At 52.0% G+C, this 19917-nt stretch overlaps 1 protein-coding gene across 1 annotated transcript in view; it reads right to left on the bottom strand.

Annotated features, from left to right (window-relative positions):
- The window catches only part of ADA (adenosine deaminase), a 33253-nt gene that overhangs the window by 1840 nt on the left and 11496 nt on the right, over positions 1 to 19917 (bottom strand). The window contains exons 2-10 of the mRNA XM_012803804.2: positions 17103 to 17164; positions 9653 to 9775; positions 5789 to 5932; positions 5182 to 5297; positions 3324 to 3451; positions 2613 to 2684; positions 2432 to 2533; positions 2102 to 2166; positions 545 to 674 (exon numbers count right to left, since the gene is read on the bottom strand). Of these exons, the coding sequence (XP_012659258.1) occupies positions 545 to 674; positions 2102 to 2166; positions 2432 to 2533; positions 2613 to 2684; positions 3324 to 3451; positions 5182 to 5297; positions 5789 to 5932; positions 9653 to 9775; positions 17103 to 17164 (942 nt within the window). The remainder of the gene's footprint in view (positions 1 to 544; positions 675 to 2101; positions 2167 to 2431; positions 2534 to 2612; positions 2685 to 3323; positions 3452 to 5181; positions 5298 to 5788; positions 5933 to 9652; positions 9776 to 17102; positions 17165 to 19917) is intronic.

The following is a 19917-nucleotide window of genomic DNA, read 5'->3' on the forward strand; positions in this document are numbered from 1 at the left end:
GCCAGCTCTGGTGTATGTGGCTGGCGCCTTAGCTGCTTGAGCTACAGGCACCAAGCCCAGGTTCTGTATTCTTAATGTGGCGTTACATGACACAGGGATGGGAGAAGTTGGAGAAACCTTGGAGAGACAAGGTGACATGTAGGGGGCCAGGAAGATGCCACCTGCACAACTGACACAGCCTGGGGCCTACAAACAGCCTGATGGGTGTGTACAGAATTTCATAGCTGGGCACACCCTTCTGGGGAAAGGTTGACAGCTTTCACTGGATTCTTTCAGATCACTTAACCCAAACAAAGGATAGAAAACCTGGTCCTAAATCAGCAGTTCTCAACCCGTGGGTTGCGACCCACAGGAACTGTATTAAAGGACCACGGCATTAAGAAGGTTGAGAACCACTCTCCTAAATCAACACGTTAGCACAGTGTCTGAGTCATTTAGAAAAACTCGCTGCTCATCTCTAGAGATTCAAGGCCCTGGACAGGATCTACAGGCTTCACACTCCTAGGCCTGGGAGTCAAGGCCAGTACAGCTCACCCCCACTCACCACTCTCTTAAACTCCTCTTCAGTAAAGCCCATGTTCTGTTTGGTCATCTGGTAATCAGTGTCCAGGGTGGACTTGAAGATGAGTGGGTCGTCCGTGTTGAGCGAGTAGTTAGCCTGGTCATTTTTGAACCTGGGCCAGGGGAGCAGAGGGAGGACGTCTCCTTTTACTCTTCTGTAAAGTCAGTGCACTCTGACCGTCACCCTTTTTGATCTGAGGGCAACCTTAGACTGACCTGATCTATAGAGAAGGAAACTAAGTACAGAGTCTTGGGGCACCTTGTCTGAGGCCATGCAACTAGCAGCTCCAGAGCTGGGCTCTGAGGGCCTATGTGGCAGAATGGGACACTATAGGCTATTCTTAAAACCACACTTTTGGCTTTTGTCCTACTTGTCCCTTTTTCCTGTCCCTTAAATGTCACTGTCCTTTAGGGTTCCATCCTAGGCCCTTTTGCTCCTCCACCTCCTGAGGCCATCGTTTGTTCAGCTGCCACGCACAGTGACTCACTCCTGAATCTTCCTCCAGCTCACGTGCTCCACAGGAACCACACATTCCATGTTACTAAGGCATCCTGCCCTTAATAAGCTGGGCAAACAGACCATCACAGGCCTGACTGGTCACTCTGAGTTCGTCATGTCCTTATCCTTCATCAAGGAGGCAGCTTAGCCTTCCCGAGGACTCATGCCACTCCCAGGGCTCAGTGGCACAGGACAGAAGACGGCCCTTGGTCCTGGTTGGACTCTGGGCTAGGAGCAGGGTGGGCTGAGACAGAGCCAGCGGAAAGCTTCAAGCAGGGGCAATCCAAGAGGTCCCAAGGGCCAGGTGCCAAGAGCAGAGAGTATGTCGGCAGGAGAGACTCACACTCCTGATGTGATGTCCAGGAGGCAAGTTGGGAGAGTTGGAAGTATGGAAGCTTCCCTCAGAGTAGCAGGGCGTTCTGCTGTAACCAAATGAGCCATAGGGCTCCCAGCTCTGGTGGTTAGTAGCTATGTGACCTTGGTCAAATTACAGCTTATCGTTGGGTGGCTCAGTAGGTAGGGCGCCGGTCCCATATACCAAGGTGACAGGTTCAAACCCAGCCCCAGCCAAACTGCAACAAAAAATAGCTGGGTGTTGTGGCGGGTACCTGTGGTCCCAGCTACTCAGAAGGCTGAGGCAAGAGAATCGCCTAAGCCCAAGAGCTGGAGGTTGCTGTGAACTATGATGACATGGCACTCTACTGAGGCTGACAAAGTGAGATTCTGTCTCTGAAAAAGAAAGGGCAGCACCTGTGGCACAAAGGAATAGGGCGCTGGCCCTGTATACCAGAGGTGGTGGGTTCAAACCTAGCCGTGGCCAAAAACTGCAAAAAAAAAAAAAAGAAAGAAAGAAATTACAGCTCATCTAAGCTTTGGATTCTTCAGTTGTAAGATAAGCACAGCAATGTGGGCTCCCAAGGAGTCAAATAGATTTCCTGTCTAAGAGCCCGGCCTGCACTGATGTACCTGCTCCCTATATTTCTTTCCCATCTTTGGTCTTCCTGGAACAAAACTGACTGGGCCCAGGGGACCAGAGCTCACCGAACAACTGCATGCTCCATTTCTGGCTTCCAGGCACCAGTGAGGTAGCTGGACCAGGGGCAGACCTGGAAAAGCAGGTATGAGGCTGGCAGGGCCATCCTGACCTCTCCAGGGGACCCCCACTCTAGCACCAGTCTTCCCTGGTCCCCCATTGCTGAATCCTGTGAGTTTGGTGTTCTCATCTCCCTCTCTGCTTTGTGGCAGCTTTGATGCCCACTGCCCACTCCTGACACACTCACCCTTCTGCTCCTGAGACCCGCCTCACTTTCTAGCTCTGCCTAGGATGTGGAGGAGAGCTGAGGACAGTTCCTCCCTGCTCTGGCCCCTCACCTCGAAGTGCATGTTTTCCAGCTTCAGCCTATTGTAAAGGGCCTCATTCTCCAGGGTATGGTAGCCATGCCCCAGCCGTTCTGTCTTCAGTATGTCCACAGCCTGCAGAGAAGCAGAGCAGAGCTCAGTATGGGGCAGGGAAGAGATGGAGAGGAGGACTCCACCCAGCCCAGCTCCTCACCTCTCTAACCACCTCGGCAGAGCCGACCTCCCCGGCGTGGACTGTACGGTGAATGCCACTCTTCACAGCTTCCTGGAGGGGTGAGACCAGGTCAGACGCAGCCTTGGGAGGCCCAGTAGCCCAGTCCTGTGTTCAGCACACCGTGGCCTTGGACCACCCGGCAGTCAGGACGGCCTGTGTCAGCAACGTGGGAAGCCTGGTCCCCACTTCCCTCATTATCTGAGTGTAGCTAACATTTATTAGCTAGTCACCAAGTGTCAGGCACTGATGAGATGGTTTGTATGCATTACCTAATATTACTACCTACATGCCACACATTGCATAGGAGGGAAAACTGAAGCTCAGGAAAGTTAACATGGCCAAGGTCAAACAGGAAGCATAGAACCAAGATCTGAACCCGGGCCACGGGACTCCAGAACACCCAGTGCTCTTACCCTCAAGCTATGCCCCTTCCACAGGAAGGACTTTCATTGTTAGGCTAGAAGGGACTGTTTAGATGTCTCCTCCAACTCAAGTCACCTCCATAGAGGAAACAGGTCCAGGGATGAGATAACCTCACCAGAGGTCACAGTGAATCACAGGCAAAAGCAGGATGTGGGGACTTCATCCCCAGTTCCAAGTCCCCAGGCCCAACCAAGATGCACTTGGGAACTTGGGAGCCCCACGCTCCCAGTTGGTATGACTTCTCCTGACCTCTTGCCCCTGGCCCACCTCATAGGCCTGCACGTGGCCTGCCATTAAGCTGCTTCCTTGGATGGTCTCGTCTCCTGCCAGGTCAATGGCCACCACGTTGTGCTGCTGGTATTTCTTGCACAGCTCTACCACCTCAGGGGACCAATCTGTGGGCGAGAGACACCCCCCACCCCAGGGCCTGTCAGCTGATCCTGGAGAGAGCCCTCCAGTCTTGCTTGCTGTCCCGCCCTTGCCCCCAGCCAGGGCACTATCTAGTCTTTAAACCCCAGCTGCCACGTCCTGACCACATGGCCTTTGACACCCGGTGCACTCAGTTCCCTTCCTTCTCAGAGGGAACACAACAGCTACCACACAGGGCGTGGGTGTCAAGCACCAGGGACAGAGCCTGAGCTCAGCAAATGGCCTCTCTCTCACACGGTGCCCACAGCAACCTTTAAGGTGGGCTCACCACACTTAGCAGAGGGGGAGATGGAGGGCCACACCTCCAACATCGAATCCCCAGTACAGTCCACACTCGTCGGCTGGGGTCTTAAGTCATCTTAACCCACAAAGTTATCATAAAGTAGTCGAAAAAGAAAGAATGTTCATGGGCTTTGGAATGAGACAGACTTTGTGCCTGCTTGATTGAGGAGCGAAAGGCTTCAGTTCTCTGCCTTAATTTTCTCATCTGTCAAATGGGACTAAACAATGATAGTTCTACTTCCCAGGCTGCTGTGAGGATTAGAAAATGCATGCCAGTCACTCTGCAGAATAGGCTCTGCGGGTTGGCATTGCCCGGGGCTTTGGTTCTTACTAATCCCTGGGGTGGAGGAATGAAGTAGGCACCACTGTCTCCTTAGAGCAGTGCATAACCAAGGTCTAGGGAGATGGTGTAACCTGCCTGAGGTCACTCCTGGGGCTCTTCCCCAAGGCTCAAGCCCCAGAGGTTTGATCAGGATCAGTGACAAGGGAGAGACCCCTTAGAAATTCTGAAAATCAGACCTGGTAATAGGGTCTGTGGCCCAAGAAGGACAAGGCCTGGCTCACAGGGTCTCAAGGGAGGACTGTGGGTTGATCAGAACTCGGTTTAGATTTTTTTTTTTTTAGAGATAGAGTCACACTTTATCAAGCCCTCGGTAGAGTGCCGTAGCGTCAAACTCCAACTCGTAGGCTTAAGCGATTCTTTTGCCTCAGCCTTTCCGGTAGCTGGGAATACAGGTGCCCACCACAACCCCCGGCTATTTTTTTGTTGCAGTTTGCCTGGGGCCGGGTTCAAACCCACCACTGTTGGTATATGGGGCTGGTGCCCTACCCACTGAGCCACAGGCACCGCCCAGGTTTTGGGTTTTTTTTTTGATGATTCAAGCTCCTTTGGCTTTGAGCTCTCTGCAGGTCATGTGGCTGTCAAGGCCTGGTCTCCCTGGGGAGGAAAGTATGTTGCCGAGAAGTCCTGGGCCCACCTAGGAGGCACCTCCCATGGCTTCAAGAGGTACCAAGTTTGGCTCGGCACCTGTAGCACAGTTACAGCACCAGCCACATGCACTGAGGCTGGTGGGTTCAAACCCGGCTTGGGCCAGCTAAATAATGACAACTACAACCAAAAAATAGCCAGGTGTCGTGGTGGGTGCTTATAGTCGCAGCTACTTGGGAGGCTGAGGCAAAAGAATCGCTTAAGCCCAAGAGTTTGAGGTTGCTGTGAGTTGTCACACCACAGCACTCTACCGAGGGTGACATAGTGAGACTCTGTCTCATAAAAAAAAAAAAAAGTACCAAGTTCCTGCTGATGGGCTCAAGGGGACATCATGGTAGGGTCACAGGGGAGACAAGGTACAGCCCACTACCAGGCTAGAAGGTGGGAATCAGGGTCGGTGGGCAGCCCTGGGCAGGGCTTACTCACTGGGCTGGTGGCGCATGCAGCACAGGATAGTCCGGACCTTGATCCCGAAGTCTCGCTCCCCCTCCTTCAGGCCCTGGCCCACTAGGGCCACCACCTCATCTGGGGTGAGGTCCCCTCTGTATGGGGAAAGGAGTAGGGATGGGCCTGAGGCAAAGGGAAGGCCACAGGCCCAGCACACCCTCAGAGCAGTCAGGGTATTCTGGATCCCAGAGGAGGTGTGTGGTGGTGTCAGACTGCCCTCCCCACCCTCACATGGACCACAGGCTAAGCTCAAGGCATCAGAATCAGGGCTCAGTCTCACCTGAGTTCTGAGGTTAGAGCGGGACCATTAGAAGTCCCTGGCAAAGCAGGTTAACATATCCAGAGCTATGGAGTACAAGACAGCTACACATTTTTGCCCAAGGTAAAAACAACCCGGAGCAAGGTGATTGGTGGGAACTGTGTCTCTCATGGAGTTAAACTTGTTTTCTGAGGCCATGGACCTTATCATCAGTGCAGGACTGAGGTCCTTCTTGGAGCAGGGACTTCCAACAGCCGGTTTCTCTGGTCTCAGGGTGGGGCCACCCGGTCACACTTTAGTACAGCCCCTGCCAGGACCCTCACTCACTCGGCCTGATTCCAGGGGATGGGCTCCACCTTGGAGTTGGCTAGCAGGTGTGGGCTGTATCGCACCTCCACATACACTACGCCTTCCTTAGCCTTCGACTCTACAAACTCATAGGCGATCCTTTTGATGGCCTCCCGGGAGCCCCTGGAAAGGGAAGAAAAGGGTTGGTGACAACCTTCTTCAGGTCCCTTGGGAGCTCCAGGAGTAAACAAGGCTGCCCCCAACCCTTGTCAGATCAAATCCACTTTAGTCCCCAATCCCTCAGTCCTCAACCCCCAGCTCTGGGCATCTGCTGGATAAGGTCCTGTCAACTCTGCTTCCAAACTATATGCCACCACTTTCCCCTCCACCCTGCTCATACCATGTCATCTCTAACTGTCCTCCCTGTCCCCAGGGTTCTCCCTGAAACTGTGCCAGCCCAACAGTTGGAAGAGTCTTCTACAAACACAAGTCAAAGCGTATTGTTCCTCCCGTCTAAGCCCCACTGGCTTCCCACCACGTGGGATGAGACCCCAACCTAGCAGCCCAGCCCTGCCAGCCTCCCAGGCATCTTCCTTCTCACTCATTCTCCAAGGCCACCAGGGCCTCCCAGCTATCCAAGGACTGTCAGGCATGTTCCCACATCGAGGCCTTTATGTTTGTGGCCCCTCTTCAGCCTGATGTCCCCTAAGCTCGTCCTCCACTGCCTCCCCCCTCAAGCCTCATCTCCTCAGAGAGGTCTTCCCAACCGCCTTATTATAAAACGGCCCTCCACACTTCCCTCGAACTCTGTTTTTCCTGTTGTCCTCATCACCATTTGACATTATACGTCATAAGGCTTATTCGCCCATTTCCTATTTCCTCTAGCAGCTTGTAGTCTCCAAGAGGTAAGGACACACCCTTCCCCCTCAATCTGTCTTCTCAGCTGAGGACAGTGCCTAGACATAGTGGCCAAATATTTATTTTTTGTTTGTTTTGTTTAGAGACAGAGTCTCACTTTATTGCCCTCAGTAGAGTGCAGTGGCGTTACACAGCTCACAGCAACCTCCAACTCCTGTAGCCTGTAGTCCCAGCTACTCGGGAGGCTGAGGCGGGAAGATCACTTGAGCCCAGGAGTCTGAGGTTGCTGTGAGCTATGATGCCAGAGCACTCTACCCTGGGTGACAGAGTGAGACTCTGTCTCAAGAAAAGAGAGAAAGGAAGGGAAGGGAAGGGAAGAGAAAAGAAAGAAAAAAAGAAGAGAAAAGAAAAGAAAAGTTTTACCAGTACAAATAAAGCAGGGAGCCAGCTGCTTCAACAACATGGTACAGGAGGATGGGGAGCCAGCCACAGGCCTCCTGCAGGGATAGATGGCTTATGGCCAGGGTGTGCATGGTGTCCAAGGTACCCCGGGGGCTGATGTGGCCAGAGAGGAGTGAGTGGGGGCAAGTGGCAATAGAGGAGGGTCAGGCACTGAATGTATGAGCACACAGGGCCCTGAGGACCTGGCATCAGGGTCCTTAACTTTTACTCTGAGTGACATAGGGAGACACTAGGGAGTCTGGGGTAGGGAACCGGCTTAGGTTTAAGAGAACCATTGAGATTTCTCTCCCAGCTCTGCTTCTGGGCCTTTTTAGTACCACATAATGTTCCCCACAGACTCAGACAGGAAAAAAGGAACCTCAGAGAGAACCTACGCCCACCTGACCCTCTCTTTACCCTCCCCAACTCCACACTCCCCATCCCAGAATAAGCATCCCCTCCCCTCCCAGCATAAAGCCCTGAACTAGGAGCTAGACCTGAGGACAAGCCCTGTCCTGCCTCTGAGCCATGTCTTCTCTGGGCCTTGGTTCACACTGGCCAAAGGACTCTTCCTCTCATATCTGTGAACAGTGGCAAAGTCAGGGGAGGTCAGGCTGTGGCCCCAAGGGCTGGCATCTGACTGCCCAGCACAGGCCTTCAGGGAACTGGGACTTTTCTGTCTGTGGCTGGAGAGGTAGAAACTGGCTCTGGGGTGGTATGGGCAGTGGGTACCCACACAGCGTGCCCCAGCATGTACAGGAGGTCTGCCTATGCAGTGTCCTAGCACAGAGATATCTTGGGGGAGACATTCCAGGAGGCAGTTGTGGCTATCTGTGTGTCAGCATCTCCCAGGCTGAGCTCCCAGGCTTTCAGCAAGAAGCCAGCAGCCCTGGCCACGCCTTCCTTCCCTAGGACTCCTCAAACCTGCCCTGCAACCTGCCTGCCCATGTCGTCTTCACTGGCCTCCAACCTCACACAGCCCATCCTCCAGACCATTCCTCACATCTCCTCTACACAGTGTCACACCCTCATTGTCCTTCTGGGCCCGGTCTACTCTTCCTCCTCCAGGAAGCCCTGGCCCCTTGCCTCTCCCCTTCCTGAACTCCCATAGCACCGACTGCCAAGGCCCCATCCTTGCCTGCCTGGTGTCAGGAAGCTTGAGCTGGTGCCAGGGCAAGTATCTGGGCTCCAGCACTTTCCAGTTTCAAGCTCTGCTACTTCCTTGGGCCTCTGTTTCCTTGTCTGCAAATGAGGATGTGTCTATCTTGCAGGATAATTCTGGAGATATTCTGTTATTAAAAAATGGAAGCAGCCCGGGCACTATGGTTCATGACTGTGATCCTAGCACTCTAGAGGCTAAAGTGAGTGGATTGCCTGAGCTCAGGAGTTTGAGACCAGCCTGAGCAAGAGAAAGACCCTGTCTCTACTAAAAATATAAAAGCTAGCCAGGCATAGTAGTAGCATGTGTCTGTAGTCCCAGCTACTCAAGGAAGAAGCCCAAGAGTTTGAGGTTGCTGTGAGCTATGATACCACAGCACTCAACCCAGGGTGGGCAAGAAAGTGAGACTCTATCTCAAAAAAAAAAAAAAAAAAAGAAGAAACGCTGGGTGTGGTGGCTCATGCCTGTAATCCCAGCACTGTAGGAGGCTGAGAAGGGAGAATTGCTTGAGCTCAGGAGTTCAAAACTTGCCTGGGCAAGAATGAGAACCCTGACTCATGGAAAAAATGGAGAAACCAGCCGGGCACCATGGCAAGCACCTGTGATCCCAGCGGCTTCCAGAGACTGAGGCAGTGAGATGTCCACAGCCCGAGTCTGAGGTTGCAGTGAGCTACAATGCCACTGCACTCTGCTCAAGGGCATAAGGTGGGACTCTGTCTCAACAAAAAAAAAGAAAAAAAATCAAAGCAATAAAATATGGTATAAAAGTCACTAAAGATAGCAATTATCTTCAAAGCAAGAGGGAACTTGCTAAGGACACTGCTAGGTCTGTTCCAAACCCCAGCCCTATGACATAGGTCACAAACCCTATAGTCTATTTTTTTTTTTTTTTTGAGACAGTCTCACTATGTTGCCCTTCATTGAGTGCTTTGGCGTCACAGCTCACGGCAACCTCAAACTCTTGGGCTCAAGCGATTCTCTTGCCTCAGCCTCCCAATGTAGCTGGGACTACAGGCACCCACGACAACACCTAGCTATTTTTTGTTGCGGTTGTCATTATTGTTTAGCTGGCCCAGGCCGGGTTTGAACCCACCAGCCTCAGTGTTTGTGGCTGGCACTATAACCACTAAGCTACAGGCACTGAGCCATACCCTGTAGTCTAGAAGAGCAAATGGAAACCCAGAGAAGGTAACTTTGCCCAATGTCACAGTCATTGCATGGAAGCATCGGACACTAGTATCTGTATCTGTCAATTCTCTGTAGAAGTGGAAGCAATTTCAGGCCATCGCACCCACACTTGGGAAGGGAGGAGCAAGGACTAAAGGTAGTCACACAAGTGTACACAATGGTGAGAAGAGCTGTGGCTTCAGAGCACCTCCCTGGCACTGCAGCCTGAAGGACAAGGACCAACACAGTCCCAGGACCCAAGGACTGGGGGAACTCACGCGATAGCAGGCATGTAGTAATCAAACTTGGCCAGGAACTCCGGGAGGGAGAGTGGCTTGTCCATGCCAATGATGTTCTGCAGCTCCTCTGCCGTGTCAGCTGGAAGGGCAATCCCTCTCTTTCTAGAAACAAAACAATGAGGGTGGCAGACCAACCTAAGACAGGATCCAAGCAGGCCTAACTGGGTGGGACAGACTCAGGAGCCCCAGCCTCCTCAGAGGACCACAGCAGGAAACATGGGCTTCCTCCCATCCAACTCCTCTCATTAGACAGATGGGAAAACCGAGGCCCAGGGCATAGGGAGCCAGGCCCAGAATCCTTCCTATACCTCTGCCCCTGAGCCACAAGTCAGCAAACCTCAAGGGGGACAAACAGGTGGAAGTTGTTTGTGGGAATGCACATGTGTGTATCCATACACACACACACACACACTATCCACACCCTTGGTGGGCTGATGCCTAGAAACCGGGAAATTGCCAGGGCAAGTCCACAACTTCCTCCTCAGCCCCAAGCAGCAGACAGAGCCAGCTGGTCCTACATCCGGTCAGGGGTTATCAGGGGCAGTAACTACAGCATCACAATTCCAGGGGCAGGGTAGGGCAGGCGCCAGTCCGTACCTTTTCCACCTTCTATCTGGCCAGCACATCAGAGAGGCTTGCCAGGCCCTGTGTGCAGGGGAGCACATGGGTGGGGCCCCAGGAGCCTACCATTCAGCTTGAAGCTTTCTCCTCCACCGCCCTCTCCTCCCGCACGGGGCCAGACCACAGCAACACGGCTAGGCCTCGCTGAAATGGCCCTTCTACCATGCAGGCTCCTTCCCCCCCTTAGCATCTCTGCCTCCCTCCCAGCGGCGGGAAGCCAGGTGCAAGCTCAGTGTGGGAGGGGGAGAGGGTCCTCCCTTCTGCATAGGCTCCTGCCTGCTCCTCCTCACACCCTGACTCTGTCTGTTCACAAGGTCACCATGGGCTTTCCCCACTTTTAAGACAGATGAGACAACCAAGGAACACCAGACATTAAGAAATGCTTCTTGGGCTCGGCGACTGTGGCTCAAGTGGCTAAGGCGCCAGCCACATACACCCAAGGTGGCGGGTTTGAATCCAGCCCGGGCCCACCAAACAACAATGATGGCTGCAACCAAAAAAAAATAGCTGGGTGTTGTGGCGGGCGCCTGTGGTCCCAGCTACTTGGGAGGCGGAGGCAGGAGACTCGCTTGAGCCCAGGAGTTGGAGGTTGCTGTGAGCTGTGATGCCACAGCACTCTACCCAGGGGGATAGCATGAGGCTCCTGTCTCAAAAAAAAAAAAAAAAAAAGAAATGCTTCTTGGTTGGCTCAGCACCTGTACCTCAAGTGGTTAGGGTGCCAGCCACATATACCAGAGCTGGCAGGTTTGAATCCAGCCCGGGCCTGCCAAACAACAAAGACAACTACAATTAAAAAAGAAAGAAAAAAAAAATATATATATATACATATGTAAGAGAGTTGCTTAAGCTCAAGAGTTGGAGGTTGCCATGGCACTCTACCCAGGGCAACAACTTGAGAAAATGTCTCAAACAAAAAAAAAAAGAAAGAAAGAAATGCTTCTTGGCAAGGTGTGGTGGTTCACACCCATAATCCCAGCAGTTTGAGAGGCTGAGGCAGGAGGATCACATGAGGGCAGGAGTTGGAGACCAGCCTGGCCAACACCGTGAGGCTCCATCATTACTAAAAATTTAAATTTTAGTTCAATCCTAAGAAATTAGAAAAATTAGCCAAGTGTTGTGAGGCACACCTATAGTCCCAGGTGCTCTAGAGGCTGAGGCAGGAGGATCACCTTGAGGCCAGAACTTTGAGGTTGCTGTGAGAAATGGACCATACCTCTGCATTCTAGCTTGGGTGACAAGAGCATGACCTTGTCGCAAAGAAATTAAATAAAAAATAAATAAAAAGAAATGTAAGATGCTTGTAACATGGGGGATCAAGCAAGAGAAATACACAAAAGACACCCCGGGGAAACAAAGCAGAGAACAGAAGGAAACTCAGAACGAAACAAAAACCTAACCTCAATGAGTAGACATTACATCCTTGAAGCAAGAGAGTCCCTTTGTAACAAGGAGATGTTCAGACAGTAAGAACGAGTTCTTGGAAATTTAAAAGAGAACATGGCAGCAGCAATCAGGGTGTCATAAAAAGAGCAGACACTCAAAGTGAAGAAATCCTCCAGAAAGGAGAACAAAAGGATAAGAAGATGGAAAAGAGGAGCGCACAGCTAAGAAAATCAGAAGATTAAATTAGGAAGTCCAATCATCCAATTATCCACAGAGCAAGGAAGCAATTGCTAAACAAATAGAAGTTTGACTTATATACCATTAAAGTTCTTATGCTATTAAAATATTAAAATATTTTTCACTACAAATATGTATTTCTTAAGCCCCTAGATATTTCCTCTTCCCCATCTGGTAGGCTTAGTCCCTGTGAGTACCCAGTAGGGACCATCAAGGAGCCACCCGGGTGTTCCCCACCTGCTGGTCAACCCACCACGGCCCTTACCAGCAGCTCTGTATGGCACTGGGGAAACAGGATGCCCTGGCATAGTGCTGGCACCCAGAGGACAGATGCTCAGTCCCTGTGGAAGCCCCTGGTGCCAGCCAGCCTCCCCAAAAGTCACCTTCACAAAGCTGTGCCCAGTAACCATGGCCCCTGGTTGTGACATGTTCTATGTGGGTATCATTCTGGGAATTAGTGGGTGGAAGGCAAGGAGGTGACATTAAGCCTCTAGCTCTCATATTGCCCAACCCAGGGGCCACATTTGCCTTGGGCCCCTGGACTAGCTCTGGGTGACTTTCCCAACGGTCCTCCTGCAGCTCCCAGGACCCCACCACTTCTTGCCGGGCTCTGCCCTCTGGCCCTTCCCTCTCAGACTCTGCCTTCTACACACCTGCCCAGATGAATTCATCTCTTTGCACAGTTTTCACCCAGGATCCCAAGGTCTACAGTTTCTGATATTCTGTCTACACATTGCCATTGGAGGGGCTATGATGTGTCAGGCACTGGACAGACAGCAGCAACCAAGATGCACCCACGCACCTGACCACCTCCCCTTCCCTCAAGGCTCTCTCTGCCCAGAGTTCTGCATTTGCACCTGGGTCCCCCATCCACCTCGCTGCCCAAACCAGAGGCGAGGGCCTCTCCCCACTCCCCAGCTCCCTTGCCTACCAACTGCCAGTCCCCAAGAACTCGTTACTTTGTTTACTAAACATTTCCCCTCTTGGTTTCCTCTCCTCCAGCCTCCCTCCTCAACAGTCACCAAGAAAGAACTTTTTAACACATAGTTGAGATGGAACAGCCAGGGACAGCCTCTCTAAGGAGGTGACATTTAAATAGAAGAGTTGGAGGATGGAGAAGGAGGGATTCCAGGAAGGGAGGAGTGTGGGTAGCGGTGGGGACACAGGGAGCAGGGGTGAGTGGCCAGTGGTGAGCCAGAGGGGAAGCAGGGCTAGGCTGCAGCCAGAGATGGGCTGGGACTTTATCCTGAGTTGCTGGGAGGATTTTAAGCAGGGGCGTGGCATGAAGTGATGTACATTTTTTAAAACCTCCTCTGGCTGTTGCCTGGGAGAACAAACAGCAGAGAAGCTAGAGCAGAAGCCAGGGAGTGAAGCCCAATGGGGGACAGAGACATGCTCTCCAGCACCCCTCACACAGGACGCAGCCTCCAGAAGCCGCTCAGACAACTAGGAAGTTGTCCCTAGGGCCCTGCTTTTCCTGACACCCCTGGCCATGGCAGAAGCCTACTCTCCTCACAGCCAGGCTCTCCTCTTAGAGTCCCCGTGGCGCTGTCCAGTCTCCCCCTGGCTTGGTGGGCAACACAGCCACCAGAGGCCCACCCTCGGGGAGCACAGGGAAGGAGGGTAAGGTCACACTTTGGAGGTCAGAGTCCATCTCCCTCCTTTATTTGCCACACTACTCCGGGCAGGAGCTGTCCTCTCTGAGGACTTCCATGCCTTTGTCAGTAAAACACAGATATTTTTTTCCAGGGGTACAAAGAGGAGCAAATGAGACTATTTCTAGTTATGGGAAAGACAATTGACTCCAAGGTCCGATAGCCCAAGTTTGAATCCTAGCTCTGTTACTTAAAGGCTGTGTAACCTTGGGCAAATTACCCAGCCTCTCTGTGTTCCCTAGTCTGGCATGTTTGACAAATATACAGTGTGGCAGATTAAGCAAGGTCAGAGAGGCCAGAGAGGTGATGTGGGCTTTGCAGGACGTTAGGGCCATGTGTGGACTTTGGCTTTGACCCTGGGTGAGACAGGGGTGTTGGAGGATTTCTGGCAGGGAAGTGAGCTGGTGCCACCCTGTTGAAAGATACTGCTGACTACAGTACTGCAGGGTGGGAGTCGACACCACAGACCAGTCAGGAGGAGGCCACAGCACACATGGGAGTCGGTGATGGCCTAGACTGGAGTGGCGATCGGGAGAGGGTAGCCAGACTCACAGTATGCTTTGGAGAAAGAGCTGATAGGGCCTTGAAAGAGACTGCGAATGAGGGAGGAGAAGCCCCTGGAAAGGGGGGAATCACACCAGCTAAAGGAAGAAAACACAGGTGACAACAGTCAACTCAGGCAAAGGAAGAAAACATAGGTGACAACAGTCAACTCAGGCAGGCCCAAGTCACAGAGACAGAACAGGGGACACTGGATTGGGCCTGGGGGTAACAAAGGCCAGGGGCTCCCCTCCTTCTGTCCTCCTGGCCCAGCTGGCTCTCTTCATGTTTATGGGCACCCTGTCTGAGTGTGACCCACTCCCAGGTCCCTAGACTGCTGGCTCCAGGTTAGACTCCATCTGGCACCAATATGCTCCCTCCCCGGGGCCTGGAGGTGATGCAGGGAACACCAGCCCAGCAGCCCATGCTGGCAGCTCCTTTCCCTTTTCCCTTCACCCCACCCTGGACACTCTGGCCTCCTCGGCTCCCCGGTGAGTGCCCAATGACCCTTTAACTAGCACTTCAATTAGATCTCATCTTGGTGCCCCACCTGAGCGACCTCATTAGGGGTCCATGGCAATAGTTGGTGGCTCAGCATGGGCAAAGGCCAGCCAAAGATAAGCTAAGAGGCTTCATTCCACATAGCCAGCACCATAAATTTATAATTAATAATAATATTATCATTCAATGACATTTATGAAGCACTTAATGTAGGCTAGGGCCAGAGCTAAGCATGTTTTGTGCATTACTTCACCTCCATCTCTACCTGGCAGGGGTAAGGTCAGGGGCATGGACTCAGGGCAGACCACTGCCCTGTGCTTACTGGGCAAGTTTCTTTACCCGTCATGGTACAGCTCTGTCATCTGGAAAGTGGGGGCTGTGAGAGTCCCTATCTCACAAGTTGCTGTGAGGAGCTGATGAATAAACCCAGCAGAAGCACTTAAAGAAAGGCTTGGCGTGCAGGAGATGCTGATAGGCTTATATCACACAGTTAAAGGGAAATTAAATCAATGGCACTTTCTAGGGCAGATAAAGGTCTCTGGGAGCATGACAAGATGGAGAGAATTTTCTAGAACTCTCACAGGGTGTCGGAAGATATACTCCCAGGAGTTGGGAGCAAACACCCAAGGCTCACCAGTTCTCTCCCCAGGAGCAGGGATCGGGCAACTGAGGGGATTCTGAGAGGCTGAGTCCTTCCCAAAATGTTGAGCAAACTGTCTGTTGGGCAGGGTGGGATGGGGAAAGGGCCCCTCTCTCCCAGGTCGGCTCTGGAGGAAGGTCCTGCTCTTACCCTCACTCTCGAGAGTGGTCACAGAGCGAAAATGAGGTGTCTATGGGTAAGGAATTCTCAAAACCCTGACAGGAGTGCAGCCATTTTAGAAAAATGATTCAGAAGCCAGCAATTCTCTCCCCAGATTCCTGGAGTCCCTCAAGGCCAGAGTTCCTGGAAATAGCTCTACCCATAAGTGACCCTAAAAATACATTTATAAACATGACCAGGACTACAGAAGAGCCCCAGGCAGTACTCCCGGCTATTCCAGCTATACTGATAAGGCTAATAAAGGCCTTGGGCAACTGGGTGGGATCTGAGCCCACAGCTGGGCAGACTGCAATTTCCTTTTCCCTTCTATTCAAGTCTTTTCTTGTACATACACTGGCCGCCTCTCCTTTCTTGAGGACTCTCACCCTGGTTTTATGCCAGAACCTCTCAGTGTTCAGATTTGAATGTAGACCATTGGGCTTCCAAAGTCCCTGCTCTTAAATGCTGAAACCAAGATGGGACCAGTCCTTGAGTTTTGGGAGGAAGGGAAGAACCTTCCCCACTGGGGGGAACTGAGGGGTCTTTGGTCCCATAAGAGTTGCGGGCAGGAAGTGTTTTCTCATTTGGATTATTTGGCTCATGCCTATAATCCTACCACTTCTGGGAGGCTGAGGTGAGGGGATTGCTTGAGCTCAGGAGTTGGAGACCAGCCCAAGCAAGAGCAAAATCCCATCTGTACTAAAAATAGAAAAACTAGGTGGGCATTGTGTAGGGTGCTTGTAGACCCAGCTACTCTGGAGGCTGAGGCAAGGGGATTGCTCAAGCCCAAGAGTTTGAGGCTGCTGTAAGCTATGACACCACAGCACTCTACCCAGGGCAAGAGAGTGAGACTCTGTTTCACAAACAAATAAACCAACAAGCTCAAAGATTTGGGGCCAGGGTGCCTGTAGCTCAATGGTTAGCACACCAGCCCCTTGCACTGGGAGTGGCAGGTTTGAACCTGGCCAGAGCCTGCTAAATGAAAAATAAATAAATAAAAATAAAGTTCCCTTGGGACCAGGCATGGTACTCCTAGCAGTCTGGGAGCCTGAGGCAGGTGGATCGCCTGAGCTCACAGGTTCGAGACCAGACTGGGCCAGATTGAGACCCTATCTCTAAAAATAGCCAGGTGTTGTGGTGGGCGCCTGTAGTCCCAGCTACTTGGGAGGCTGAGGCAAGAGAATCACCTAAGCCCAAGAGCTGGAGGTTGCTGTGAGCTGTGATGCCACAGCATTCTACTGAGGGTGATAGAGTGAGACTCTTGTCTCTAAAAAGAAAAAAAAAATAATAATAACTGATGGTGTGGGCAATTGTCTTCACTTCTGAGCCTACTTCCTCCTCAGTAAAGTAGGGGTGGCATATCTTCCTTTCCCACATGTGGAGAGATTAAAGGGGCAGGTGTAGTGCACCCAGTCCAGCCCAGCACCCACTCAGTAGGCATGTTTCCACTTGGGTACATCATCTACCATGGCTCTTGGCCCAGTCAAAGGATGGTGACTGATTCAGCCCTGGGAACTACCTTGGCCTGGCCAGCCTGGCAGCAGGAGGACAGAAGGGCAGGAGATAGGCAGTGGCCTTCATGTCCCCACACACCACCTCTTCTGGCTGGGTGCTGGCTTGATCCTACAGAGATCCCTCCTCCACAGACCCTGCCCAAATTCTGGGGAGGGAGGGCTCTTCTCTAAGGACTTACCTGCCGTAGTATAAGATGGTTTCAGGTCTGATGGCTCCATCGAGGTGGACATGCAGTTCTACCTGTGAGGAAAGGATGGAAGGGGGAGAAGAGAGAGAGAAGACACCTATGAATGCCTGAAGGATCTTCCAGAGGGTTGACATCAGCATCAATGGCGATAACATTTGCCACGATGATGAGCGCCACATGCACTGCACCGACTTTTTGCTTACCCTATCTCGTTTTGACCTCACCTGTGGGCCAGGTTCATTGTCATCCCTACCTCTTTTACAACTGAGGACTACAGGGTTCAGAGAGGTTGAATATTTTGCCCAAAACCACACAGCAAGCAAGTAATGGAAGCAGGAAACCACCCCAGGGCCTTTTTTCTTAACTAAGGCTGGTGAGTGACAGACTCAGGATTCTAACTTGAGCCCAGTGCTGAAGCTTGTGCTCTTAGCTATGAGGCCAGCCAGGATCCCATAGAGACAACCAGGCCTGAGCCACCCTGCAGGCAGCTCCTGCTCTCCATGAACTCACCAGATAAAATCCAGTCTTAACAAAAAGGATTGCTCTAGACATCCTGAACTAGTGAATATCCACAGTGTATTTCAAACATCAGGCCCTATTTTCTACAGCAGGTGCTATTCAAGCATAGCTTATCAGGAATCAAAATTAGGCCCCACTAGATCTTTCTAGTACTCTGGAAAGGGTGCTGGATACTTGACTTTCTTGATGATCATCTATCTGCTCAGCTCTATTTATGATACTTCACATGCAAAGCCAAGTCTAAAAGCAGGGCTTTGCAGATATCTCATCTGGCTTGACTCCCAGCTCTGTCCCTTCTCTGGCTGCATGACCTCGGATAAGACACTTGACCTCTCTGAGCTTCAGTTTCCTCATCTGAAAACAATGGAATACTATACTCTCCATCCAATAACTATAAAGATTATAAAAGGCAGCATAGGAAGGACACACATAGCCAAAGAAAACAGTCCCTGACTCTCAAAGAAACATAGCAGGTGCTGGGAGACAGTGGGGAAGGGACGTTGTCATCTGTTGTTCCAAGTGATGGTACAACCTTTTAGAGCCAGAAAACTCTCAGCTGCCATCTCTGGAACTTAGAGACTTGGATTTCTTATATCCAAAGATATAGCCAAGGAGCTGCTGGCCCAAGGGCATCCTAGCCGGACACACATGACCTGCAGAGGAAACCCAACCCAGGTCCACGGAAGTCCGGGAGAGAACAGAGAGACATGAAGTGCTCTCACCAGGACCTCAGAGTAATCAGCTCTCTCCAGAGCACGTCAGCCGACCAAGGACAGAGCAGTACTCACACCCAGGCTTGCAGTCAACTTAGCTGTTGGATTCCTTGGAAACATGAGTTCAATTCCTACTTGGCCACATGTTTATATAGGTTCTCAAAATACACTCAGCTTTGGGAATACTGAAGCTCACAGCCCAGGGAATTGACAACCAGCTGTGTGACCTTGGACAAGTGACTTCACCTTTCTGAGCTTCTGTTTTCTCATCCTTAACTCCCACAGGGCTGTGGAGAGGACCCAGCCAGAGAGGCAGGGCTGGGTCACAGTTAAGAGCATCACGCAGTTAAGGCTAGAATCTGGCTGGGCTTGGTGGCTCACACCTGTAATGCTAACACTCTGGGAGGCCAAGGTGGGTGGATTGCCTGAGCTCGCAGGTTTGAGACCAGCCTGAACCAGAGAGGGATATTGTCTCCAAAATAATAGCCGGGCGTTGTGGCGGGCACCTGTAGTCCCAGCTACTTGGGAGGCTGAGGCAAGAGAATCGCTTAAGCCCAAGAGTTTGAGGTTGCTGTGAGCTGTGACTCCACAGACACTCTACCAAGGGCGACATAGTGAGACTCTGTCTCAAAAAAACAAACAAACAAACGAAAAAAAAAAAAAACAGGGCTGGAATGCCAGAGCCTCCATGCCCTCACTGCATGACCTTGAGAAAGTTACTTCACTTCCTGAGCCTCCCATGCTGATTTGTCAAATGGGGAGAGTAACATGCCTTCCTTTTGGGCTTCGTGAGGGGTAATGATGTTAGCGTATGTGGAATTCTTGGCACACAGCAAATGCTAACTACGTATTGCCTAAAAGTCAACAAAGGCTCAGGCCTCTGCTGAGTGCTGGAAGAGGTAGCAGGAAGGTCCCTGTGCTCTGTACAGTCCATCAAGGGCAAGAGGCAGGAGGCAAATGCCACATCGATAAGCTATGGTCACAGAACAGGACGACTCCTTGGGAAGTACAAACACAGTCCCATGAAAGGTGACAAACAGAAGAACATAGCACAGCCAGAGGGCCAGCTGTGGCTTCCGGGAGAAAGCAGAGCCCGAGCTACAAGCTGAAGGATAAAGAGGAACTGACTCAGCAAGGCAGGGGTGAGGAGGTAGGGGTGAGACGGGAGACAGGGGTGAAGAGGGAGGTAGGGGTGAGGAGGGAGGCAGGGGTGAGGAGGGAGGTAAGGGTGAGGAGGGAGTCAGGTGAGAAGGAAGGCAGGGGTGAGGAGGGAGTCAGGTGTGGGGAGGGAGTCAGGTGAGGAGGGAGTCAGGTGAGGAGGGAGGTAGGGGTGAGGAGGGAGTCAGGTGTGGGGAGGGAGTCAGGTGAGGAGGGAGTCAGGTGAGAAGGAAGGCAGGGGTGAGGAGGGAGTCAGGGGTGAGGAGGGAGTCAGGTATGGGGAGGGAGTCAGGCTGAGGAGGGAGGTAGGGGTGAGGAGGGAGTCAGGTGAGGAGGGAGGTGGAGATGAGGAGGGAGTCAGGTGAGAAGGAAGGCAGGGGTGAGGAGGGAGGTGGAGATGAGGAGGGAGGCAGGGG

The sequence above is a fragment of the Otolemur garnettii genome, unplaced genomic scaffold (assembly GCF_000181295.1).
Source record: "Otolemur garnettii isolate 467f Iridium unplaced genomic scaffold, OtoGar3 scaffold00023, whole genome shotgun sequence".
Lineage (NCBI taxonomy): Eukaryota > Metazoa > Chordata > Mammalia > Primates > Galagidae > Otolemur > Otolemur garnettii.